The sequence below is a fragment of the Ochotona princeps genome, chromosome 21 (assembly GCF_030435755.1).
Source record: "Ochotona princeps isolate mOchPri1 chromosome 21, mOchPri1.hap1, whole genome shotgun sequence".
In the NCBI taxonomy this organism is placed as follows: domain Eukaryota; kingdom Metazoa; phylum Chordata; class Mammalia; order Lagomorpha; family Ochotonidae; genus Ochotona; species Ochotona princeps.
In genome coordinates, this window is record NC_080852.1 from 29,340,087 (window position 1) to 29,360,055 (window position 19,969).

At 44.3% G+C, this 19,969-nt stretch overlaps 1 protein-coding gene across 3 annotated transcripts in view; it reads right to left on the reverse strand.

Annotated features, from left to right (window-relative positions):
* Window positions 1-9,674: 9,674 nt before the first annotated feature.
* The window catches only part of TOPAZ1 (testis and ovary specific TOPAZ 1), a 51,395-nt gene continuing 41,100 nt past the window's right edge, over window positions 9,675-19,969 (reverse strand). For all 3 annotated transcript variants that reach the window (XM_058678850.1, XM_058678849.1, XM_058678851.1), the window contains 4 exons: window positions 16,076-16,240; window positions 14,438-14,641; window positions 13,021-13,204; window positions 9,675-10,103 (listed from right to left, as the gene is read on the reverse strand). In XM_058678850.1, the coding sequence (XP_058534833.1) occupies window positions 9,884-10,103; window positions 13,021-13,204; window positions 14,438-14,641; window positions 16,076-16,240 (773 nt within the window). In that variant the 3' untranslated portion in view covers window positions 9,675-9,883. The remainder of the gene's footprint in view (window positions 10,104-13,020; window positions 13,205-14,437; window positions 14,642-16,075; window positions 16,241-19,969) is intronic.

The following is a 19,969-nucleotide window of genomic DNA, read 5'->3' on the forward strand; positions in this document are numbered from 1 at the left end:
CTCTCTTACCGCCCCCTCACCTGGGTCACCAGCTCCCCCCTTCATCGCCCATGTCCTGTCCCTTGAAGATGTCTCTGCCCCAGGGGCCTCATCAGGGCTCCCCAAGCACCGCCTCTCTCCCACTTGATCCTACCCCAGTGAGAACCAGCTTAGGATTCCAGATCTTGGGTCAGCTTCCTCTCTATTCCCCCTCTCAGCCTTTGGCCACACACTCTACCTTCACAGCATGCCTCCAAAAGGCAGGCAGCACTCTGCATGGACCCAAGGCCACATGGGCAGTGTCTCAGGGGGATTAGGAGTGGTGAGCCAGGGCAGAGGGCAGATGAATGCCCACTGAGCAGCCAGGACATGGCAGTGGGCCATGGAGGGGGTGAGGCTGTCCTGGGCTGTCACTTCTGTCACCTGCTGGCAGCTGACTAGTCAACACAGCTGCTGTGCTCCAGGCGAGTCCCAGGAGCTGGCAGGCAGCCCTGAGCGAGGGGCTCTGAGACCCCCAGAGTGCTGCCTCCCCCATCCTTTCCTGAGGATGCATGGGCAACAGACAAGAGCTGGTGTGGGTAAGCTCGGAGACCCATAGGCTGGGAAGCAGCACAGCTGGGCAATGAGCCCCCACATGTCCTCTGCCGCTGTCCTAACACTTGCCTGCTCCCCTTTCATGTTCCCTGCACACAGGCAGCTGCAGCACAGCCACCCTGGGGCCATCACTCCAGGTCGCCTCACAGTGATCAGGCTCACCACCTGTTGTACCTTGCCCACCTGCTGCTGGGAAGCAGCCACCATCACATCATTTCCAGGAGATGAAGGACTTCTCTAAAGTCCCCCTGAGGCTTCGGGATGCTGGCCTCTGAAACTGTCCCCAAGGCACATGACACCTCCCCAAGGAGAATGCCTGCCCTCCTCAGCGGGCTGAGGGGTCAGGATGGGGACCACACAGTGGACGGGCAAGGCCAGGGACAAACGTCAGACATGGGTGGGCTGTGGATAGCTGACAAGGAGCAGGGCGGGGGGAAGGCAGTGTTCTGGGTGCAGGGGCCCAGGGTGTGTTACAGTCTGGGCCGAGCATCTCCATGTGGAGGGAGGTGGGGGATGCGACAGGTGGGAGTGGAAGCCCAGACCTGGCCTCCTCCTGCCGCAGCCCTGGTGCCTCTAGTGTTTTTGTGGAAATCTGGTGCCCGTCTGAGTGCACCAGGCTTCCATGATATTCATGCGGCATGGCACAGGAGATCAAGGTCACTCAGGTCTTGGGAAGAGACCCCAGCAAGCCTTGCATCAGGAAGCAGGGAGTAGGGAGTCTCACTTTGGTGAACTTGACCCCCATGTGTCTGGGTTGGTGTTGGAACATTTCATGATTCAGGCACCTGCACGTTTCCTGAGCCTCACACAGTGTCCTCACACAGCTCACAGGCTGTCACCCAAGGACGCTCCCAACATTCGGGAGGCTCCCAAGCTGAAACGAGGGGGCTGACGACCTAGAAAGGCTTCTTGGAGGAGCAGACTTCTGAATCACATTAGAATGTCTGAATTAAAAATTATTTTAGTTACATCTAATTTCAAAATTAAACACTAATTTTAGGTGAAATGTGACTAGCTTCCTACATGTGATACGTTTTCCAGGTTGAGCCATGTTGTAGCATGTATCAGTACCTTCTTGATTTTCACGTCCAATATTAGTCTATTGTTCGAGTACACGGTATTGTGTCTGTACACCCATGTGCTGACAGACAATGGAATTATTTCTGCTTTTTGGCTATTAGGAATAATTCTTCTATGAACAAGTGTTGCTGTAGTCACCTGTTCACATCTCTCGGGTACACACGGGAGTGGAGCTTCCAAGTCACATGGCAACTATACAGTTGATATCGTTAGTTACCAAACTATTTCCCTAAGTAGCCGCATTTTTGAAAATTCTCATTAGCAGTGGAGGATGGTTCCAATTTCCCTACATCTTCACTAGCTCCTGTTCGTGTCTGTGGTTTAGAGCTCTATTTTTGCTTGAAAGGCAGATTTACTGAGAGAAGGAGAGACAGGGATCTTCCATCCACTGCTTCACTCCCCAAGTGGCCGTAAAGGCTAAAGCTGAGCTGATCTGAAGCCAGGAACTAGGAGCTTCTTCTGGGTCTCCCATGTAGGTTCAGGGTCCAAGGACTTGAGCCACCCTCTTGGTGTCCCACACCATAAGCAGGAAGATGGACCAGAATTAGAACAGCGGGTACACAAACTGGTGCCCTTATGGGATGCTGATGCTTGGAGGTGGAGGATTAGCCTGATACACCATTATGCCAGCCCTGATTTTTTTAAATTACAACCATTCAAGAGTATGAAGTGTTTTCCAATGTGGTTCTTTTATTAGACCTTCCCTGGATTCAAAACTATTATATAAATTTGCTTAAACATTTATTATAAACCATTTATTATGTATAAATATTTAAATATTTTACTTGAGTTACAGAGAGAGAGAGAGAGAGAGAGAGAGAGAGAGAGAGAGAGAAAGAGAGATCCTCCATTAACTGGTTCACTCCCCAAATGGTCACAACAGCTGTAGCTGAGCAGATCCAAAGTTAGGAGCCAGGAGCCTCCTTTAGATCTCCCACTTGGGTGCAGGGTCTCAAGCACTTAAACCATCCTCTGCTGCTTTCCCAGGCCATAAGCATGGGGCTGGATTGGAGGCAGAGCAGCTGGCACTGGAATCTGTGCCCATCAGGGATGCTGGCACTGCAGATGGAGGTTTAGTGTGCTATGCCACTGTGTTGGTCCAAATACCATTGATTCTAAATACAACTATACACATATAGCTATATATAAATGAAAATATATACACATACACACATATACATAATATGCACTGCATACTTTGTTAAAGAATCTAGGCTAAGAAAAAAGTCCTGAAAATTAAATGAAGGAAAAGGGAAGTGGTAAGTATAAACGGAAAGCTGGAACGGCAAGGGGCTACAGTTGGACTGTTAAGACATCTGGTTCAATGGTGGGGCCTGGAGAGGGTTGCAGCCAGGAGTCTGGCATGCAGTCCAGCCTCCCCTGGGGCAGGGTAGCAAGGAGGGGCCCAAGGATCTGGGGCAGCAAGCGTGACAGGAAGCTGGATCAGCAGCACAGCAGCCAGAATTGGAAGCAGGCATTCCGGTAGAAGAGCTGGACATCCCAGCGGTGGCTGAACGTGCTGTGCCACAACCCCTGCCCCTGACTCAAGTTTTTAAATTCAGTCCTCTCTTAGACTTGTCTTTCCCTAGTGATAAGGACCGGCAGGCACATCTCCCAAACACCACAACTTGATTTTGTTGTCGTTGTTAACCTTCCTAGTAAGATTAACTCAGTAATTTGGGTTTTAAAGTCCTACCTGCTTTGGGGAACCTAATTGTGTTCAAATCATGGCATTTTCCCTCTGGCGGCTAGAAACTCATAGCCTTGTCACGTACTGCACACAGTGGGGTGACAACTGGATGTGTGTGTGTGTGTGTGTGTGTGTGTGTGTGTGTGTGCCCCTGTAGGCTATTCCCAAAAAGGGCCATGTTTCAGTAGAGTAAGAGAATCTAGGCTTGTGCTGCCTACAAGGGCACTAGCTACATGTGGTCCCTGAGCATGTGAAATAAGGCCTGTCTAAATGGACAGGTGTTATCAAGTCCTCATTGGAGTTGAAGGATGCAACACAAAGAAAGAATGTGTAATATGTTAACTGATTTTCTTTCTAAAAGTAAAATACAACCTAAACTTTTCGCAATTTACTACTATAAAATTTAAAGTGATACCTGAGGCTCTCACGGTATTTACACTGGAATGCGCTGATACAAAGCCAACAGCAACAACTGTAACAACAAATCCACTTTAACCTGGTCCTTCAGAGTACGCAGCTTGCACAGTGGTTGAGAAAGGAGCCTGGGAAATCTGGGGTCTGTATTCAAATCTTGATTTCTGTACTAACGGTCTAAGCAAGGTCAAGCCATATTGACTTCCTGAGGTTGTTTCCTCATCTATTCAATCACACATAAATGTCACAAATCAAGTAACTGGGTTCCTCGCTGTCCATATGGGGGACCTGGACTGAATGCCTGGCTCCTCGCTGGAGCCCTGGCTCAGCTCCAGCTGTTAAACATTTCTTCAACATGAATTACCTTATGTGCCATTGGTAGGGGAAAGATGTTTTATGGATTTCTGATCAGAAGTGCCCTTTCTATGTATAATCACACAGGTGTTAGAAGGAAAAACTGGAAAATCTCCCCGTAGTTTCTAACTTGACAAGCAGATATTCTGTGGCTTCAAACACTGCTACATTTTCCATGAAACTGAACAAGTGGGGAAGCTGCTAGTGCAGACCAAAAAGGGAGAGACTTACAAATCCATCTGATTGGCCTCAGAATGATAAGGTTACTCCCAGATGCAGAATCTAACTGTACTAGCAAGTTTATTGGCGCTGTGGTTTTTGTTAGGGAACTTACAAAGTTTCACAGGTTTTGAGTGACACGTGTTCCAACGCCCCCAGATCTTGTGACTTCAGTGTGTTATTATGTAGAAAGTCACGATCTCCCAGCATGCAGGTGTGGTAACATAGCAGAAATGTCTGCACTTCACACACTGCACTAATCTTGAATATTTTTTCTAATGATTTATTTATTTTTATTGGAAAGTCAGATATTATAGAGAGAAGGAGAGACAAAGATCTGTCAACTGGCTCACTTCCCAGGTGGCTTTAACAGTCAGAGCTGAGCCAATCTGAAGTCAGGGGCCAGGAGCTTCTTCTGGGTCTCCCACTCAGGCACAGGGTTCCAAGGCTTCGGCTCATCCTCAACTGTCTTCCCAGCCACAAGCAGGGAGGCAGCTGGAAGAGAAGTCAAGCAGCCTGAACTGGCACCCAATGGGTTCCTGGCGCATGCACGGCGAGGACTTTAGCCACTAGGCTACCATGCAAGGACCTAATTTTGAATCTTAAATACTCAAAACCTGGGAAAATACTTGGAGCCAACATAATGCTACACTGTTAGATAGTACAATTTACTCAGTGACATTACTGAATATGTTAGTAAACTTTTTTATTAAAAGGAAAATTACGGCCTAGTGCAATGGCCTAGTGGCTAAGTGCTCACCTTGCATGTGCTGGGATCCCATATGGGCGCCAATTTATGTCCTGTCTGCTCCACTTCCCATCTAGCTCCCTGTTTCTGGCTTGAGAAAGCAGTGGAGGATGGCCCGAAATCTTGGGACCCTGAACCCACATGGGAAACCAAGAAGAGGTTCTTGGCTCCTGGCTTCAGATCAGCTTGGCTCTGGCCATTGTGAACATTTGGGGAATGAATCAATAGAAGAGCTTTCTGACTTTTCTTCTCTCTGTAAATCTGCCTTTCCAATAAAAATAAATAATTATTTATTCTTTTAAAAAAGGAAAATAACACTTTTAAAAAAAAGTTTTATTGGAAAGGCAAATCTACAGAGAGGAGAAAATACAGAGAGAAAGATTTTCAGTCTGCTGGTTTACTCCCCAAATGGCCAAAATGGCCAGCACTGAGCCAGTCTGAAGCCACGAGCCAGGAGCTTCTTCAGGTGTAGAGTCCCAAGGCTTTGGCCCCAAGGCTTTGGGCCATCTTCCACTCCTTTCCCAGATCATAAGCAGGGAGGTGGATGGGCAGTTGAACAGCAGGATATGAACCAGCGTCCATATGGGATGCTAGCACTAGTAGGTAGAGGACTAGCCAATTGAGCCATCATGTTGGACCCCAAAATTACAGTTTCACTTGCAGTAAGGAGCACCAGGTGTGATACGAGACAATAACAGGTACTATGTATTGCTATCTGGCTTTTATCACATGTTCTCCAAAAATTCTGTACCACATATTTAAAGAAAAATCAGTCACAAAGGTGTTCTGATAGTGACATAATTCAGAATATTCTAATTATTTTGGCTCTCTGGCTACAAAATTCTAATAAATTTTATGGTGGAAAAAACTCAGGGGTCAGGGTGATGGCTCAATTGGCCAACCTCCACCTGCAAGTGGGGACCAATTTGTGGCATGACTGTTCCTCCCTGCTTATACTGTGGGAAAGCAGTGGTGGATGGCAAGGCCCTATACCTGTGTGGGAGACCCAGAAGAGGCTCCTGGCTTCTGACCTCAGATTGGCTCAGCTCCACCCTTTGTGGCCATTTGGGGGCATGAACCAGCAGACAGAAGATCTTTCTGTCTCCTGTTTATCTGCCTTTCCAATAAAAATAATTTTTTTTTTAAGGATCCTGGCTTAGAACATAATGTCACTGTTTACTTTGGGAACTATAGCAGCTACAAGGAGTATGAGCTCAGCAGGGATGTGCTCCCTCTTACAGGACAAGCGTCCCAGTACCTCATGTCACAATCAGCCTGAGATCTCAGTTGGGTGCTGGGTTCCCGTGCCGGGGACACCAGCTTCCAAGGCCTGGGGGCCCACGGCAGCTGCAGGCTTCTTCAAATTTCTACACAAATGGCTCCTGTCTGCACTCCACTGGCCTAACGGACTGCTCTCACCACACCGGCTGCCCTGGCTTCTTGGCTCAGGGAGACTTTCACCTTCTCATCAGGAGGCCTTTGAGGATTGAGGCCTCTCATCAGGTGCCAGGTCCTGTCGAATGTGCCAGAATAGACAAACATTCACTCCAGAACTCAAGAGACGTAAGTCTGGAAGGGAGGCAAGGAGAGGTGAAGAAAAGAGACACAGAGGATGATTATAAATCAATGGCAGAAATGCAATGATACAGACATATATGGGACACGATGGGAAACTCCCAGATGCTACAGGCAGCATGGGGGAGGGTGGGTGGGAAGGATGCTCAGGAAGGGGGATGAAGTTGGAGCAGGACACAATTCTTTCACACATCACTGAAAGTTGGGCAGTCTCTTGGGCAGTTACTTGAGAAGAGTGTGAGTTCTCACAGCCCTGCTAGGTGACCCTCTGTCATTAACTGTCTGCTCCTTACACCCACCTGCACCCATCTTCTGAGGATGAACCGGTGCTCAGGGGCCAGGACGATGTCAAGATCCCTCTGAAGTTCCTGCGATAAAGGTACCACTCCCACCTCCTCAGAGAGGCTCAGAGCAGGGGAGTGATCACTCGGTCACCGAGCATGTGTGGAGGCTCTGCTCTGTCTCCACCACAGGCAGCCTCTGGCCACTCAGGATGCGTGCTTCTGAGTGGGATGGCCCATTCTTAGGAGTGAATATATGCCTATTCTGTTAAATAAACCCTCCTGTCATCTGTGTACTGCTCTGCAGCCTTTTCTCTGTGGGGGTAAAATATCTGGAGGAAAAATGAAGATAATCAGGGCCACGTCACAAACGGCCACTTTATCCCACTTACTGCACTGCCTTCTAGCTTCCGTCTTGCAAAATGAAGATTTCTAATTTTAACCTAAATCCTATGCTGAGCGAGGCATTTAAATCTGTGCAGTTTCAAAACTTGAATTTCGTTTGCTGAAGACACTGATACAAAAACTAAACAATGGAAGGGTCTCTAGAGGACAAGCAGCTGTGTTTTGCCCCAGTAACTTAAGATCCACACAGAAGCTGTGACTGACAGCTGGTACCACGCATGCCCAGGAGTGCGCTGTAGCCTCGTGGCGTTCTTATTCAAAACTAACTTATTTAACAGGCTACACTCATGAGACTTCCTTTGGTGGCCGTCTCACAGGATTTTAGGGAAAGGTTCATCCAGAAAGGAGGGCTAAAAACGCAGGCACTTTTTTTTTTTTAATCGTTTTTTAGTTGATTACTTTCTAGCGTAGGGAAAAGGACAAAAGAGAGCAAAAGCAGGAAATAAGGGCTATCTTTTTCTGAGATTTAAATCACAACTTCCCGTAGATCAGGCTTTAATGAGAAAACCAAAGTCTTCGTGGTGATACGGTCTGGGCAGGCATTTAGGGTCAGCAGCCTGGAAGCCACACGTGCCCCGCCTGCGCCTACCCAACCATTACCTGGGGCTGCACTGTGATTGGTCGCGCCCCTCAAGCCCTACCTATAAAAGCCCCCGCAAGGAGCCTGAGCATCTGTTTGCCCCTTTGGGGTTTTTGGGCCTTTTGGCCTTTGGCCGCTTTGGGCACAGCTTGGTCGGTTGGGTTTTTGTCATTGCCTCCCCACTGCCCCTTCTAGCCTAAGGTCAGACTCAGAAAAAGGTAGCAATTTCTTTTTCCTTAGGACTCTAAGTCTCTCTCCTTCCCCCGGTGCCCCCCCTTTTTTGTGGTACGCGTGGGTTAATTTGCTTTCCACCCTCTGAGTAAACGTCACCAACTGTCCAATTGTTTATGCCCTGTGGATGCCTGTGCTTAACATGGTAAAACCTAGGCCACAAGAATTGTGACCTCCGCCTACTGAGGCGAGTTAAAAAGGGGCTACAGCCGTGGATAACGGCGCCTCTGGCCGGGGCTCCATTCACAGCCGGCACGCCGGGCTCCGGGGCCCCAGCGCCCCTCCAGTCCCTGTGTCCCCTGGGTGCTGGCCGAGAGCTCCGCTGCCAAGGGCCGCAAGGGGCCCACCCCGCACCGGCAGGGAGGACGCGGCCCCGCGTCCCGCGCAGCACCGGCCGGGGTCCCACCCCAACCCGCCCCAGGGGCGCCCCGCGGGGAGCGCGGCGGGCCTGCTCCCACGGCGCCTGCGCGCAGCCCGAGGCGCCGCCTAACGGCCGGCCGGGGCGGCGCGACGTTGGCGTCCTGGAGCCCGAACCCTCGTCCTCTCGTCACGTGCCTCTCTGCCTTCTTACCAGCGTCCGTTGGACGCCCGAGCGTCGCCGGGAGGGCCGGGAACGGCGGACGCCGCCCTGACACGCGCCACAGCCCGGCGGACGCGCGCACGCGCCGGCGTCCCTAACGGTCCTCGGCCCCGCCTCGGGGACCCGCGTCCGCGGAGCTGTCGCCTCGGGCCGACGACGCGGGAGCTGTGGCTGCCCTCACAGCGACCGTTCCTGAATCCCCGACTCGGTGCTGCTTTGGCGCTGGCGTCTCCACCCATCCTTGCTGCGTTCCTGCTCCTCAAGCTTTTCTATTCCGTTTCTTGGGGTTCCCGTTACCCCCAGAACAACGGCGAGTCAGTCGCCGGGCGTGGAGGCCGCATCCCCCCAGGACAGCTGAGCCTTTGGCCGCCGGATCAGGCAGTCCTGGTCTCAGAGCAGCAGACTGAGTTGTCCTACTTAATTTACTTATTACTTCTACCCACACTGTTTCTCCTAAATGATTTTAAATTCTAGTTTAAATATCAAGAGGATTGCTTGGAAAATGGCACTGCACTTTCTGTCGATGATTTCAGGAAAGTTTAACACAGTGGCCTGCAAGGAACAATCTTCGTTTTTATGAACACATCATACAAAAATTCTGTATTGAGAAGTTTGTTTTTTTAGTCATAGCTAATGTAACAAACCTAAGACAAGCATTTCAAAAAAAATCAGTATTCTAAGACAACTTAAGACAGACAGTTGAGAAGCTAATTGAAACTATTCTGGTTAATTCGTAAGATACACTAGAATTTTAGTGTTGTTTTCAGTGTTATTTGAATTTGGATGTAGAATATTGTCTAAATAGTGGGCCAAGTACACATTGTTAGATGGCCATAAAAGCTTTCTAAAATCCCCGGTACCTATCTGGATAGTTTTCTTATTAAATGCCCCACAGTATTCAGTTTGTGATTTTCAGTTCGTATTTCAGAATATTTATCATACTTAGGTCCCTCTTACATTAAAAAAGTAAAAAATCTAAGAAGTCATTTTTCAGAGGAGATAAAAGTATTGCAGAGTACACATAATGGCCATAACTGTCAGGGTTTGAAAATTACTCACTTAAAGGGATAATTTAGAGCAAAAGAATAGTGAAAACTTTTTATTGTCTTTTTTAAATTTAAACAATGACTACTTGAACTTAGAAAATAAAAGCCTAATGATTAGTGAAAAGCCAAACTTTCCCAGCCCACTTCATGTTCTCCTTCAGCCACTTGAGGGCGGAGCAGTGTTCCAAGCTATAGACCTGTTCCTTGTTCACATTGACCGTCATGTGCTTCATGAAAAGCTTTGGGTCCGAGATGCGAGCAGCCATGATGAGCCTTTCCACCGCAGCCTGGTAGTCGTCCTTGCCCCGGGCCTTGCTTTCTTCACATCTGTAAAATGAACACCTCTCTTGAATCGGCAATGCTGAAGGGAGGCTGCTAGCTCCAAGCACGCAAGCTCCAATAAGTCCTTTTACCACAGTGTTTTCAAGGCAGCCGCAAACTCTCTGGACTCTAACTCACCATAAGACAGGCACTTTGTCCCCACACAAGGTACACCTTCCTACAGAAAATGGCACCTTCCCTGATGGAAAATATGCTCTAATGTGCCCTCAATCTTAATAACACTGTTTCACTCTAAGTTGAATTCATCATCTAATAAGTAGCAAACCACTTAGAAAATGCTAAAACAGATAATTGTATCTTTTTTTTGTATTTTCAAAGTTAAAACTTTATTCATTATACTACATAAAGAATGCTGACTGCAATCTAGTTGTGGATCAGTCGTGACATTCCTTTTATTTTGATCTTGGCTATTTTTAGTTATAAGCAGAAGGCATGTAGGTAACCTGTGGTAACAGAACTTGTGCTGCTATATGCCTTATTCAACTTCCAATTTTTTAGTCCTGACTTGAGATACTGAACTATGTGCTAGAATTTATTTTTTCTAAGAATGTTCCTACAAGTTCTATATGCTACAAATTACATTTATTTGCATAAAATTTGTACCTTAGGTGTGGGTATTTAATCTAATGGGGTGCCCATTTCCCACAGCGGAGTACTGGGGTTTCATTCCCAGCTCTGGCTCCTGACAGACCCTGGGAGGAGGGATCATGTCTCAAGTAATTGGGTCCCTGTCACCCACACAGGAGATCTGAATTCTGTTCATGGTTTCAGATTTCAGCCCTGGCCCAGCCCAGCTACTAGGTACAGTTATAGGAATGTGCTAATTGAAGAGAAAAAAATTTTCATTCCTTATAGCAGCTCTCCCTCTGCGGCAGGGTGGGGAAAGCATTTAAAATAAAAACTTGGCAGTTAAATTAGGCATCACTTTCCCTGTAGTCACTGCTTTTTGTACCTACTATTAATATGGCTCAGCAGTGCAGTGCTTTCTTAATATGAGCCCATGCACATTAACTGTGAAGTGTGACTTTATACAACAGAAGCACAGACCTGACACAGGAACTGGGGGTCACAGAGGAATGACTTGCCAGGGGCCTTCGGGTACATTGCAGCTTAGAAAAGGTGCCATGAAATCTGGTAGACTGAGCAAACACCCACTATGTGTTTGAAAGTCCAAGCTGCATAAAATTCCCTCAGGTTACTGTAACAAGGCAGTGTTGACTAAAGTAAGAGATGAAACACACTGGCTTAGTCTAAAACCAACATCTTGGGTGTCTCACATTAGGTGTGAAGGCCTCAAATGCCCCCCAATTCAATAATGAACACAGAGACTGTATGCTTGGGGAAAGACAGCTAAGGAAAACCAATCCCTCATGAGGATGACAGGGAGCCCAGAGGCCTCAAGCTACTGCAGGGCTAAGGGTGTTTGAGGAAGCCTTTAGAAACAAGCTGCTCGCAGAAAAGAGGCTTATGTGAGTGGAGTTTTTAGAAAGGGAGAACGGAATCACTTTCCATCTGCTCCCCTTATGCATGAACTGGATTAACAGACTCCTCTATGACCAACAGAAATTAACAGTGTACAACTCTGGCTATCAGGCTGTTGAATGAGTTTTCTGTGGGTCCGAGTTTTGGGAGACATTACTCTTTGTTCAAGGTCGTTTACATCATAAATAATCTTGCAGACGAGAGGCCTTCTTTGAGAAGCAAAGGGAACGCTTGCATCCAGTCCTAGTGCATGGACACAGATGTTCCTGTGGGTCATGGGGCAGATATTGTAATTACCCACCCTAAAAGTTCTGGGTTCCCTAAGCTTGGGTCTGTTTCCTTATGACCTACTGCATTTGTAAGTATCCATGTGGGCCCCTTGGTGGGGCTTAGGAATCAGAATGAAGGGCACAGAGAATAATGCTATTCACTGTACCTCAGTAAAGAAGTACTCAGGTGTCTCAGGCAACCACCCAGGAAACAGTGGTAGGCTAACATGCAGACTGTCAGTAGGGTACCACCTTCCTGTTTTTGCTTGATGTTGGTCACAGTGGCTTCTTCCTTACCATTCTCTGGGAGCTTTCATTCTGAGAAAAGTTAGCAGTCATGCTGAGAAGCCATTCAAGTGACCTCTGGGAGAGGCCCATGGGGTGTACTCAGGCTTCCTGCCAACAGGCTTTGGAGGGAGTCACCCAGGAGAGAGACCCTGCTAGGCCAGCTATGCCAGGGGTGACTGCACTGCCGAACACCCTCACCGCAGCTCTGGGAAAGACCCAAGGAGGCCGCTTGGCTACAACCAACTAAACTGCTCTGATATGTCTGACCCATGGTAATAGATAACTAATTTAATTTTCAACTAATTTAACTTGAGGATCTGGTTTTTAAAATAAGGGCAAAATTCTTGTGAAGAAGTTCCTAAACAGGAAGTCCATAAAATCTTCATATTTCGAGATTCCTGGACACAGCTAACAACAAAACTGGAGTGGCAGGAAGTTTCAATTCTGGGACTCTTATGCATTTATAACAGTTTAAAACATACAAACTATGCTGATGACTTTACTTTCAACAATATTTTCGACTGAAATAAACTATCATGTATTTCTCCTATAGACCTGTTCCTCCTTAAATCTTCTGGATTGACAAAACATAAAGATCTTTTAGGTAATCTCTAAACACAGTAAAGGTTGGCACCTAAAGAAAATCCTTCTCTGAATTAATACTATCTTTTGAAGTCCCTTAAATGTTTATTTAATGTTAGGAAATTGTTTGGTTTTAAGTCTCAAACAGGTCCAATTTTTAAACACCACCAAAGTTTACAACACATAAATACAAGAATTTTCAGAAATAAATGAGCACATAAATAGATCTCAGGGAAGCCATGCCAGGCATTCAGAATGCAGTCAGACTTCTGTTAACAAACCTTTTCAGAACGATCTGTAGTATCTGTGTAGAAGTCCCAGGACTCTGAATACTGCTAGCATTAGAAACCAGGAAGATTTCAATAGATAAAAGCATTTCAATCTCAGACAAGTAAGAAGGAATCAGAAGAAGTTTTCGGTATAAATTCCCCTCCAGTGGTGGGTAGCAACCCAATGACAGAGCACCTGAAATCGAAACAGGCGAGGCTTTACTAAGATCCCATCAGGCAGAGACCTACACTTCCAGACAACCTCAGACGATAAGTACTTGTATTTATGTTACAGAAGAATTTTTCATATAAGCAGCCTATTAATTACACAAATGCCAGTGAGCTTCTCCTGTATGTTACTGTTTGTAAAATGCTTTGGGTATATTAAATGTGAATGAAAATATAAAAATATTCAGAAAAAATGACTTCTGAGTCTTCTCTTAGACATTACTCATTTATTTCAAGTTATAATGAATATACTTTAATTTCAGAATAATCAGAACACCAGAATAGCCATCTGGGTTTTATTTCAATGGGCCTAGTAACAAGTCTGTTTGCTTATCATGATTACTCTTTTTGAATTAAAAATTCAAAATGTAGAAATGATATCATTTATAGCCTGATGGTTTCACTTTTTTAAAAAGCATTTTTAAAAGATTTTAAAAATTTTTATTAGAAAGTCAGATATACAAAGAGGAGCAGAGACAGAGAAGAAGATCTCCCATCTGTTGATTCATTCCCCAGGCGACCACAAGGGCCGGAGCTTTGGGGCCTGGCGGCGTGGCCTAGTGGCTAAAGTCCTCGCCTTGAATGCCCCGGGATCCCAAAGCTTTACTTTTCAAGAGAAAAGATTTAACTTTTAAGCTGTGTTTAGGTTCCATTGGTAGTAATAAATAGGAAAATCCCTTCAAAACTACTCTAGGACACCCAGATCATAGCATAGACAGCATTATACCATAATATCTCATCGAAACCAATACAAAATTTGTCATGTTGTAAGACAAGTTTCTTCAAGAGGACTTATGAATGCTGATGGCTAAAGCTTTGAAGGCATAATGTGCCAGGCATCTGCGTTAACCATATGGTTTTGCCTCATTTTAATCTGACTTTCATTATCTCTGTTCAAAGCAGCATTCTGAAATAGTCAAAAAGTGGGAGTAACTCAAACATCTATCAAATAAGACACAGCTCTGATTCAAACAATCACTTGTTTGCTTTGCTCGCCCTCTAGTGGATATGCTAAAAATACAAAGAAATAAATTAACTGGAAACGGGAGAAAAACAACAGGTTTTGAGAGACAGCACAGATCAGCTCGGACGGCTGCCTTCAAGTATGCATCAGCTACTCTTTGCACAGATTTAAATATCTAGCCTTATGGATCCTAGGTTAAAACAAACATCAAATAAACAAATTGTAAATTTAACTTACTTTTGTAGTGGGCTCTGGCTTTGAGCCATAAACAACTTCTTCCTAAAGAAGTAATCAACCTTCGAAGAAAGGAAAAATCAACAGGGATGCTCTTGGAAATCATGAATTCGGCTACAGAGGACGACATGCCAAGACTATTGCTTTCTATACAGGATTCTAGAAGTTCGTTAAAAAGACGGCTGTACTGGGAAACCTCCACAGTTTCTAACATGGAAAAAAAAAAAGCACAATTAAATGGATCCATTTTAGGCTCTCAGACCTCTATTCCTCCCTGCTTTCTTTTCTCCCAGGCCCTGTCTTACACTACAGAGACCACAGTTATTAAAATGCAGTCATTTTACGTGTTCTTGTATACACACAAAAAGGCACTTATCAGAAGCCAAGCTGTTCAGATCCCTCATAATGGAGAACGTGAAAAGTCTGACAAAACCTCAGAGGCTGCACAGCACGACTTCACCCAACAGTCCCACGTGACTGTGTATCTGCCACGTCATAAATTCCTTCATGATTCTGTCTGCAGTCACGACACACAGCTTGGACCTCAGCTGTCTATCTCCCAGGAAAAAAATAATCTCCTAATATGTACTTCTAAATTTTAAAGAAGGTTTCTTCTGTCATTCTTGCTGAGTCACCTTTGGGACTCACGACTCTAATTCCCTGTATTCATTCAGTTGGACATAGAACCTTGACTATGGTTCTATTAGGGGTTCCATTCTTAAAGAGATGCACTGCTTTACTTTGTTTATTAACATGCCCAGAGAAACTTCCCTAAAACACCAGCTTCCTTTGATCACTTCTGAGCCCATAAACTATTCACCCAACCGGAGAGGAGACACTTCCGTGTCTGTCATTAAAGACTGCCAATAATCCGGTCCGACTACTTGTCCGATGTTATCCCTTCATTTCACTGTCAACCTAACCGTGTATTACAGGCCTGCTAGACAGCAGCTATTGTGCCGGGGAAGAAAAGGCAAGAAAAAGAAAATCACTTTAAGAGCTCACCATCTAGAAGAAACAGATAAGAATGCTAATTATAATACAGGATCTCAGCATAGCCTAGCTAGAGGATTTCTACAGTAAATGATGGAAATATTGAGGAAAGACGCCAACTTCACAATGGCATTGTTGTTGGAACCCACTATCTCCCGGCCCTAATGCTTCTGCTCATGAACTTCCTTTTCTGTTCACCCATGACTTCAGCCTTTTAGTCAAGAGTGCTAACTACCACTGTCCATTCTGGCAGTCTTGAACTTTTTCCATTTTTACCTATGTTCCAAGGCAATGAAAACTAAATTTTGCATTTATGATGTGATAAGAGACAAAGCACCATTCATTACTGCTCCCCAATGAAGTTTGTGCACACACATGGACACACTGCTTGTTGATATCTGACAGGGTCAGAGAAAGCAGAACAACAGAAACGTCTGTGCTAGGAACTGCCAGCTGACAATCCAAAGACCTTTTGTGATTTTGTGAAACCACAGCATATCTCAGAGCTCTAAGACACTTTATAGAAGACCAGTTAATTAAAAAAAAAAAAAGGAATATGAAAACAGGTAGTGATTTGTTTCCTATTAAGCGCTAAACGCCAGATGGGAAGATGATAATCTTTAAGTTACGTTTTAGAAAAAAACATACCTTGAGCATTCTGAAAACCTGGTAGGTTCTGCAAAATTTCAAATGTCTGCCTGTAAAGGCTCTTGGCTAAGAATTCATGGGCAATTGTACAGAGCAGGTTATGTCGCTGAAGCACGTCCAGTCTCTCACAAGGCCACAGTGGAGCACTGATGACCCACTCCGACTCTTCAGAAGGAAGAGAGAGAGGCATGTTTTAGACCATGCAAGCTACAGTCAAACATTGTTCAGAGAAAATGGTGAAACTGAGATACGTGAGCTCAGAAAAGATAACCGGGCCCAGCGGCGTGGCCTAGCGGCTAAAGTCCTTGCCTTGAACGCCCTGGGATCCCATATGGGCACCGGTTCTAATCCCGGCAGCTCCACTTCCCATCCAGCTCCCTGCTTGTGGCCTGGGAAAGCAGTTGAGGATGGCCCAATGCATTGGGACCCTGCACCCGCGTGGGAGACCCGGAAGATGTTCCAAGTTCCCAGCTTCGGATCGGTGTGCATCGGCCCATTGCGGCTCACTTGGGGAGTGAATCATTGGACGGAAGATCTTCCTCTCTGTCTCTCCTCCTCTGTGTATATCTGGCTGTAATAAAATGAATAAATCTTTAAAAAAAAAAAAGAAAAGATAACCATGGCTCAAATTAGAAACAAGTTAAATAATAACGCTTACCAACCCAAGATGTAAACTAATAGCTACTTTATACTTGTTCTTCACTTATTCTTCATATAAGTGTTCTATTCAGTTACTGTTTATGAAGTTAATATTTTTATATGGTAAAAATGTTGATTAAACTGGCTTTAATTTAAAATGCTATCTATGTAGACACATCCAACAATTTTTAAAAAATGCATAATAATTTTTCAGTATTATGGGGAAGTTTTTCTCCCCAACTTATTGTTAGAATAATTTCTACTATTAAATATTTGATATGGACAGAAAAACATCTTACATGTAATAAAAGGATAAAAATGAGCTAATGCATCCATCACACATAATTTTAAAAATAGAATTGACCTACAACATTGAGGTTCTTTAATTTCTGCCTTGATTTTCGCATTGAAAACACCAATGGGAGACTAATGACAGAACACCCCAGATGTTACAACATGAGAAACATCAATATTCTGTCATTTAAATAATCTACTCAATCACATAGAAAACAAGAGACATATGAAACACTAGTATATGACACTAAAAATCACATTTCGTTTTTTTTTCCCAACTAGATTATGTATGGAAGTAATTCTTTTATGTCCATCCAGAGACCAAAATGTACTGAAGAAAAGATGTCACAATTCATGTACACAATGCCAGAACAATGTTCTAAGTATCTGGTGTAAAGTTTTAAAATGAGTTTATTTGTAAGTTATACAAGTAAGAATTTATAAGAATTCACCTGACTGATTTAACAAAAATTTTTCCCCTTAATTTTCCACATTGCTCTTAGTTTGTATATATTTTTATTTGTAATTTTTTTTAATTGGAAAGACAATGCGAGAGAGAATCTGCCATCCACTGATTCACTCCTCAGCTCTCCTGTGTCCCCAACCATTGCAACCACACCAGACTGAAGCTTGGAGAACTCAATCCAGCTCTTCCATGTGAGCGGCAGGCACCCAAGAACTTGAGTCTTGGCCCGCCGCCTTCCACTGGATCCAGTGGCTGGCCTCACATCACAGTAAGCGCCAGACAATGTTTTAAGCATTTTAAGGAGATTAACTTGGCTAGGCAGACACCTCACTACATTTTTTTTTTCCAGATGGCTACACTTTATTGCAGGGGCCACCTCACTAAATTTTAATGCACAAATTTAAATGAACAGTATATAGAAAAACTGCATTATCACCATTTAATTTGCATTAAATGGTTAAATCACCATTCTTTATAAAGTGGTGGGGCTGCAGGCTGGTACAGCCTCTATGGAAATCAGTATGGAGAATATTCAAACAACTCAAATTCAACATACCGTATGATCCAGCAATAGCACTCCTAGGAATATATCCAGAACAATTGTTTTATGAGAAACCAACATGCACTCCTATGCTCATAGCAGCACAATCAGTAATTGCAAAAACATGGAAGCAACCAAAATGCCCATCAACAGAGGATTGGATAAGAAAGCTATGGTTCATCTACTCCATGGAATACTACTCAGCTATTAAAACAAAATGCAGTTCTTTGTGGCCAAATGGGCCAAACTGGAAACCATAATGCTAAGGGAAATGAGCCAATTCCAAAAGGTTAAATACCACATGTTTGCCTTAATTTAAGATGATATGATGTTATGTATAACATGTTATGTTATGAATGTTATATGTTGTGTATAAACTAAAATTGAAGTATAGGTGAGGTGGTCACAGAAGGTGGCTGGGAACTCGCATTTATCTTTAACATATTGGTTACTCATTACTATGTCAATTAATTCCATAATGATGTAAATTTTTGCTGATGGTATGTTGGAGCTTTCAATTGACTGGGATGATACTCTGCTGGCTCTGTCTTCAGACCAGAGAGGGTATACCTAAGAAACCGTTGAACCTGACTGGACAATAAGATGCTGGACTCTATGTTTGGTATACGCTTGCAATGGGGGAATCTCAACTGAACTTGAGCTGTGGTTATGCAACAAGGTGGAGGAATCCACCATGGTGGGAGGGTTTGGGGAGGGGTGGGGAGAACCCAAGTATCTATATAACTGTGTCACATAATACAATGTAATTAATGAAGTTAAATAATAAATAATTTAAAAAAATGAAGACTTATTTGAAAAGCAGACTCACACACACACACACACACACACAGCAGAGAGAAATCTTCTGTCTGCTGTTCATTTCCCAAATAGTGCCAAAGGCAGGAGTTGCGAATGGGTTTCCCACAGGGGAGGAGGGGTGTAAATAATGAGCTCATCTTTCACTGCTTTCCTAGGTGCATTAGCAGGGAGCTAGATTGGAAGTGGTGCAGCCAAGACCTGAACAAGTCCCTAAATTGGATGCCAGCACGCTATTTGTATTTCCCTGATAGCTAGGGAGCCTGAGCATTTTTTCAAGTGTCTATTAGCCATTTCAATTTATTCTTTTGAAAAATGCCCGCTCATTTTCTTTGCCCATTTCTTCACAAGGGTGTTTCGCTGTCTGAGTTTCTGAGGCTCTTTGTAAATCCTGGATATTAGTTCTCTTCTGTTGTATATTGTGCAAAGATTTTCTTCCATTCTGTTGGTTACTTCTTTGTTGACTGTTCCCTCTGCTGTGCAGAAGCTTCTTAGTTGGATACAGTACCATTTGTTTATTTTAGCTTTGACTGCCTGTGCTTTTGGTGACTTTCCTAAAAAAGACCGTATCAATGCCTATCTTGTAGAGTGCTTCCTCTGTTTTCCTCTAATAGTTTGATGGGTTCTGGGTGCACACTTAGGTCCTTGATCCATTTAGAGCTGATTTTTGTATAAGGTGGGGGTTTTGCTTCTTATTTCTGTGGTCTGCTATCCAACTGTCAGAACAGCATTTGTTAAAGAGACAGAATTTTTTTTCTATGGATTATTTTCAGTTCTCTTGCTGAAGATTAGTTGGCTGTACATATGTGAGCTCACCTCTAGGGATTCCTATTCTGTTCCACTGATCATCTTCTGTTTCTACCAGTACCAGACTGTTTTAACACTGCCCTGTAGTATGCCTTCAAGTCTGACATTGTGATTCCTCCAGCTTTGTTTTTATCGTTCAGGACAGCTTTAACTATTCATGGTCTCTTGTGTTTCCAGATGAATTTTTTGTGTCATTTCTATTTTTGAGAAGAATGTTGTTGGGATTTTGATTGAGACTACATTAAATCTACATATTACTTTTAGTAATAAGGGAATTTTGGTGATGTTGATCAGATTCAGAGACATGATAAAATTCTCTACCTTTTAGTGT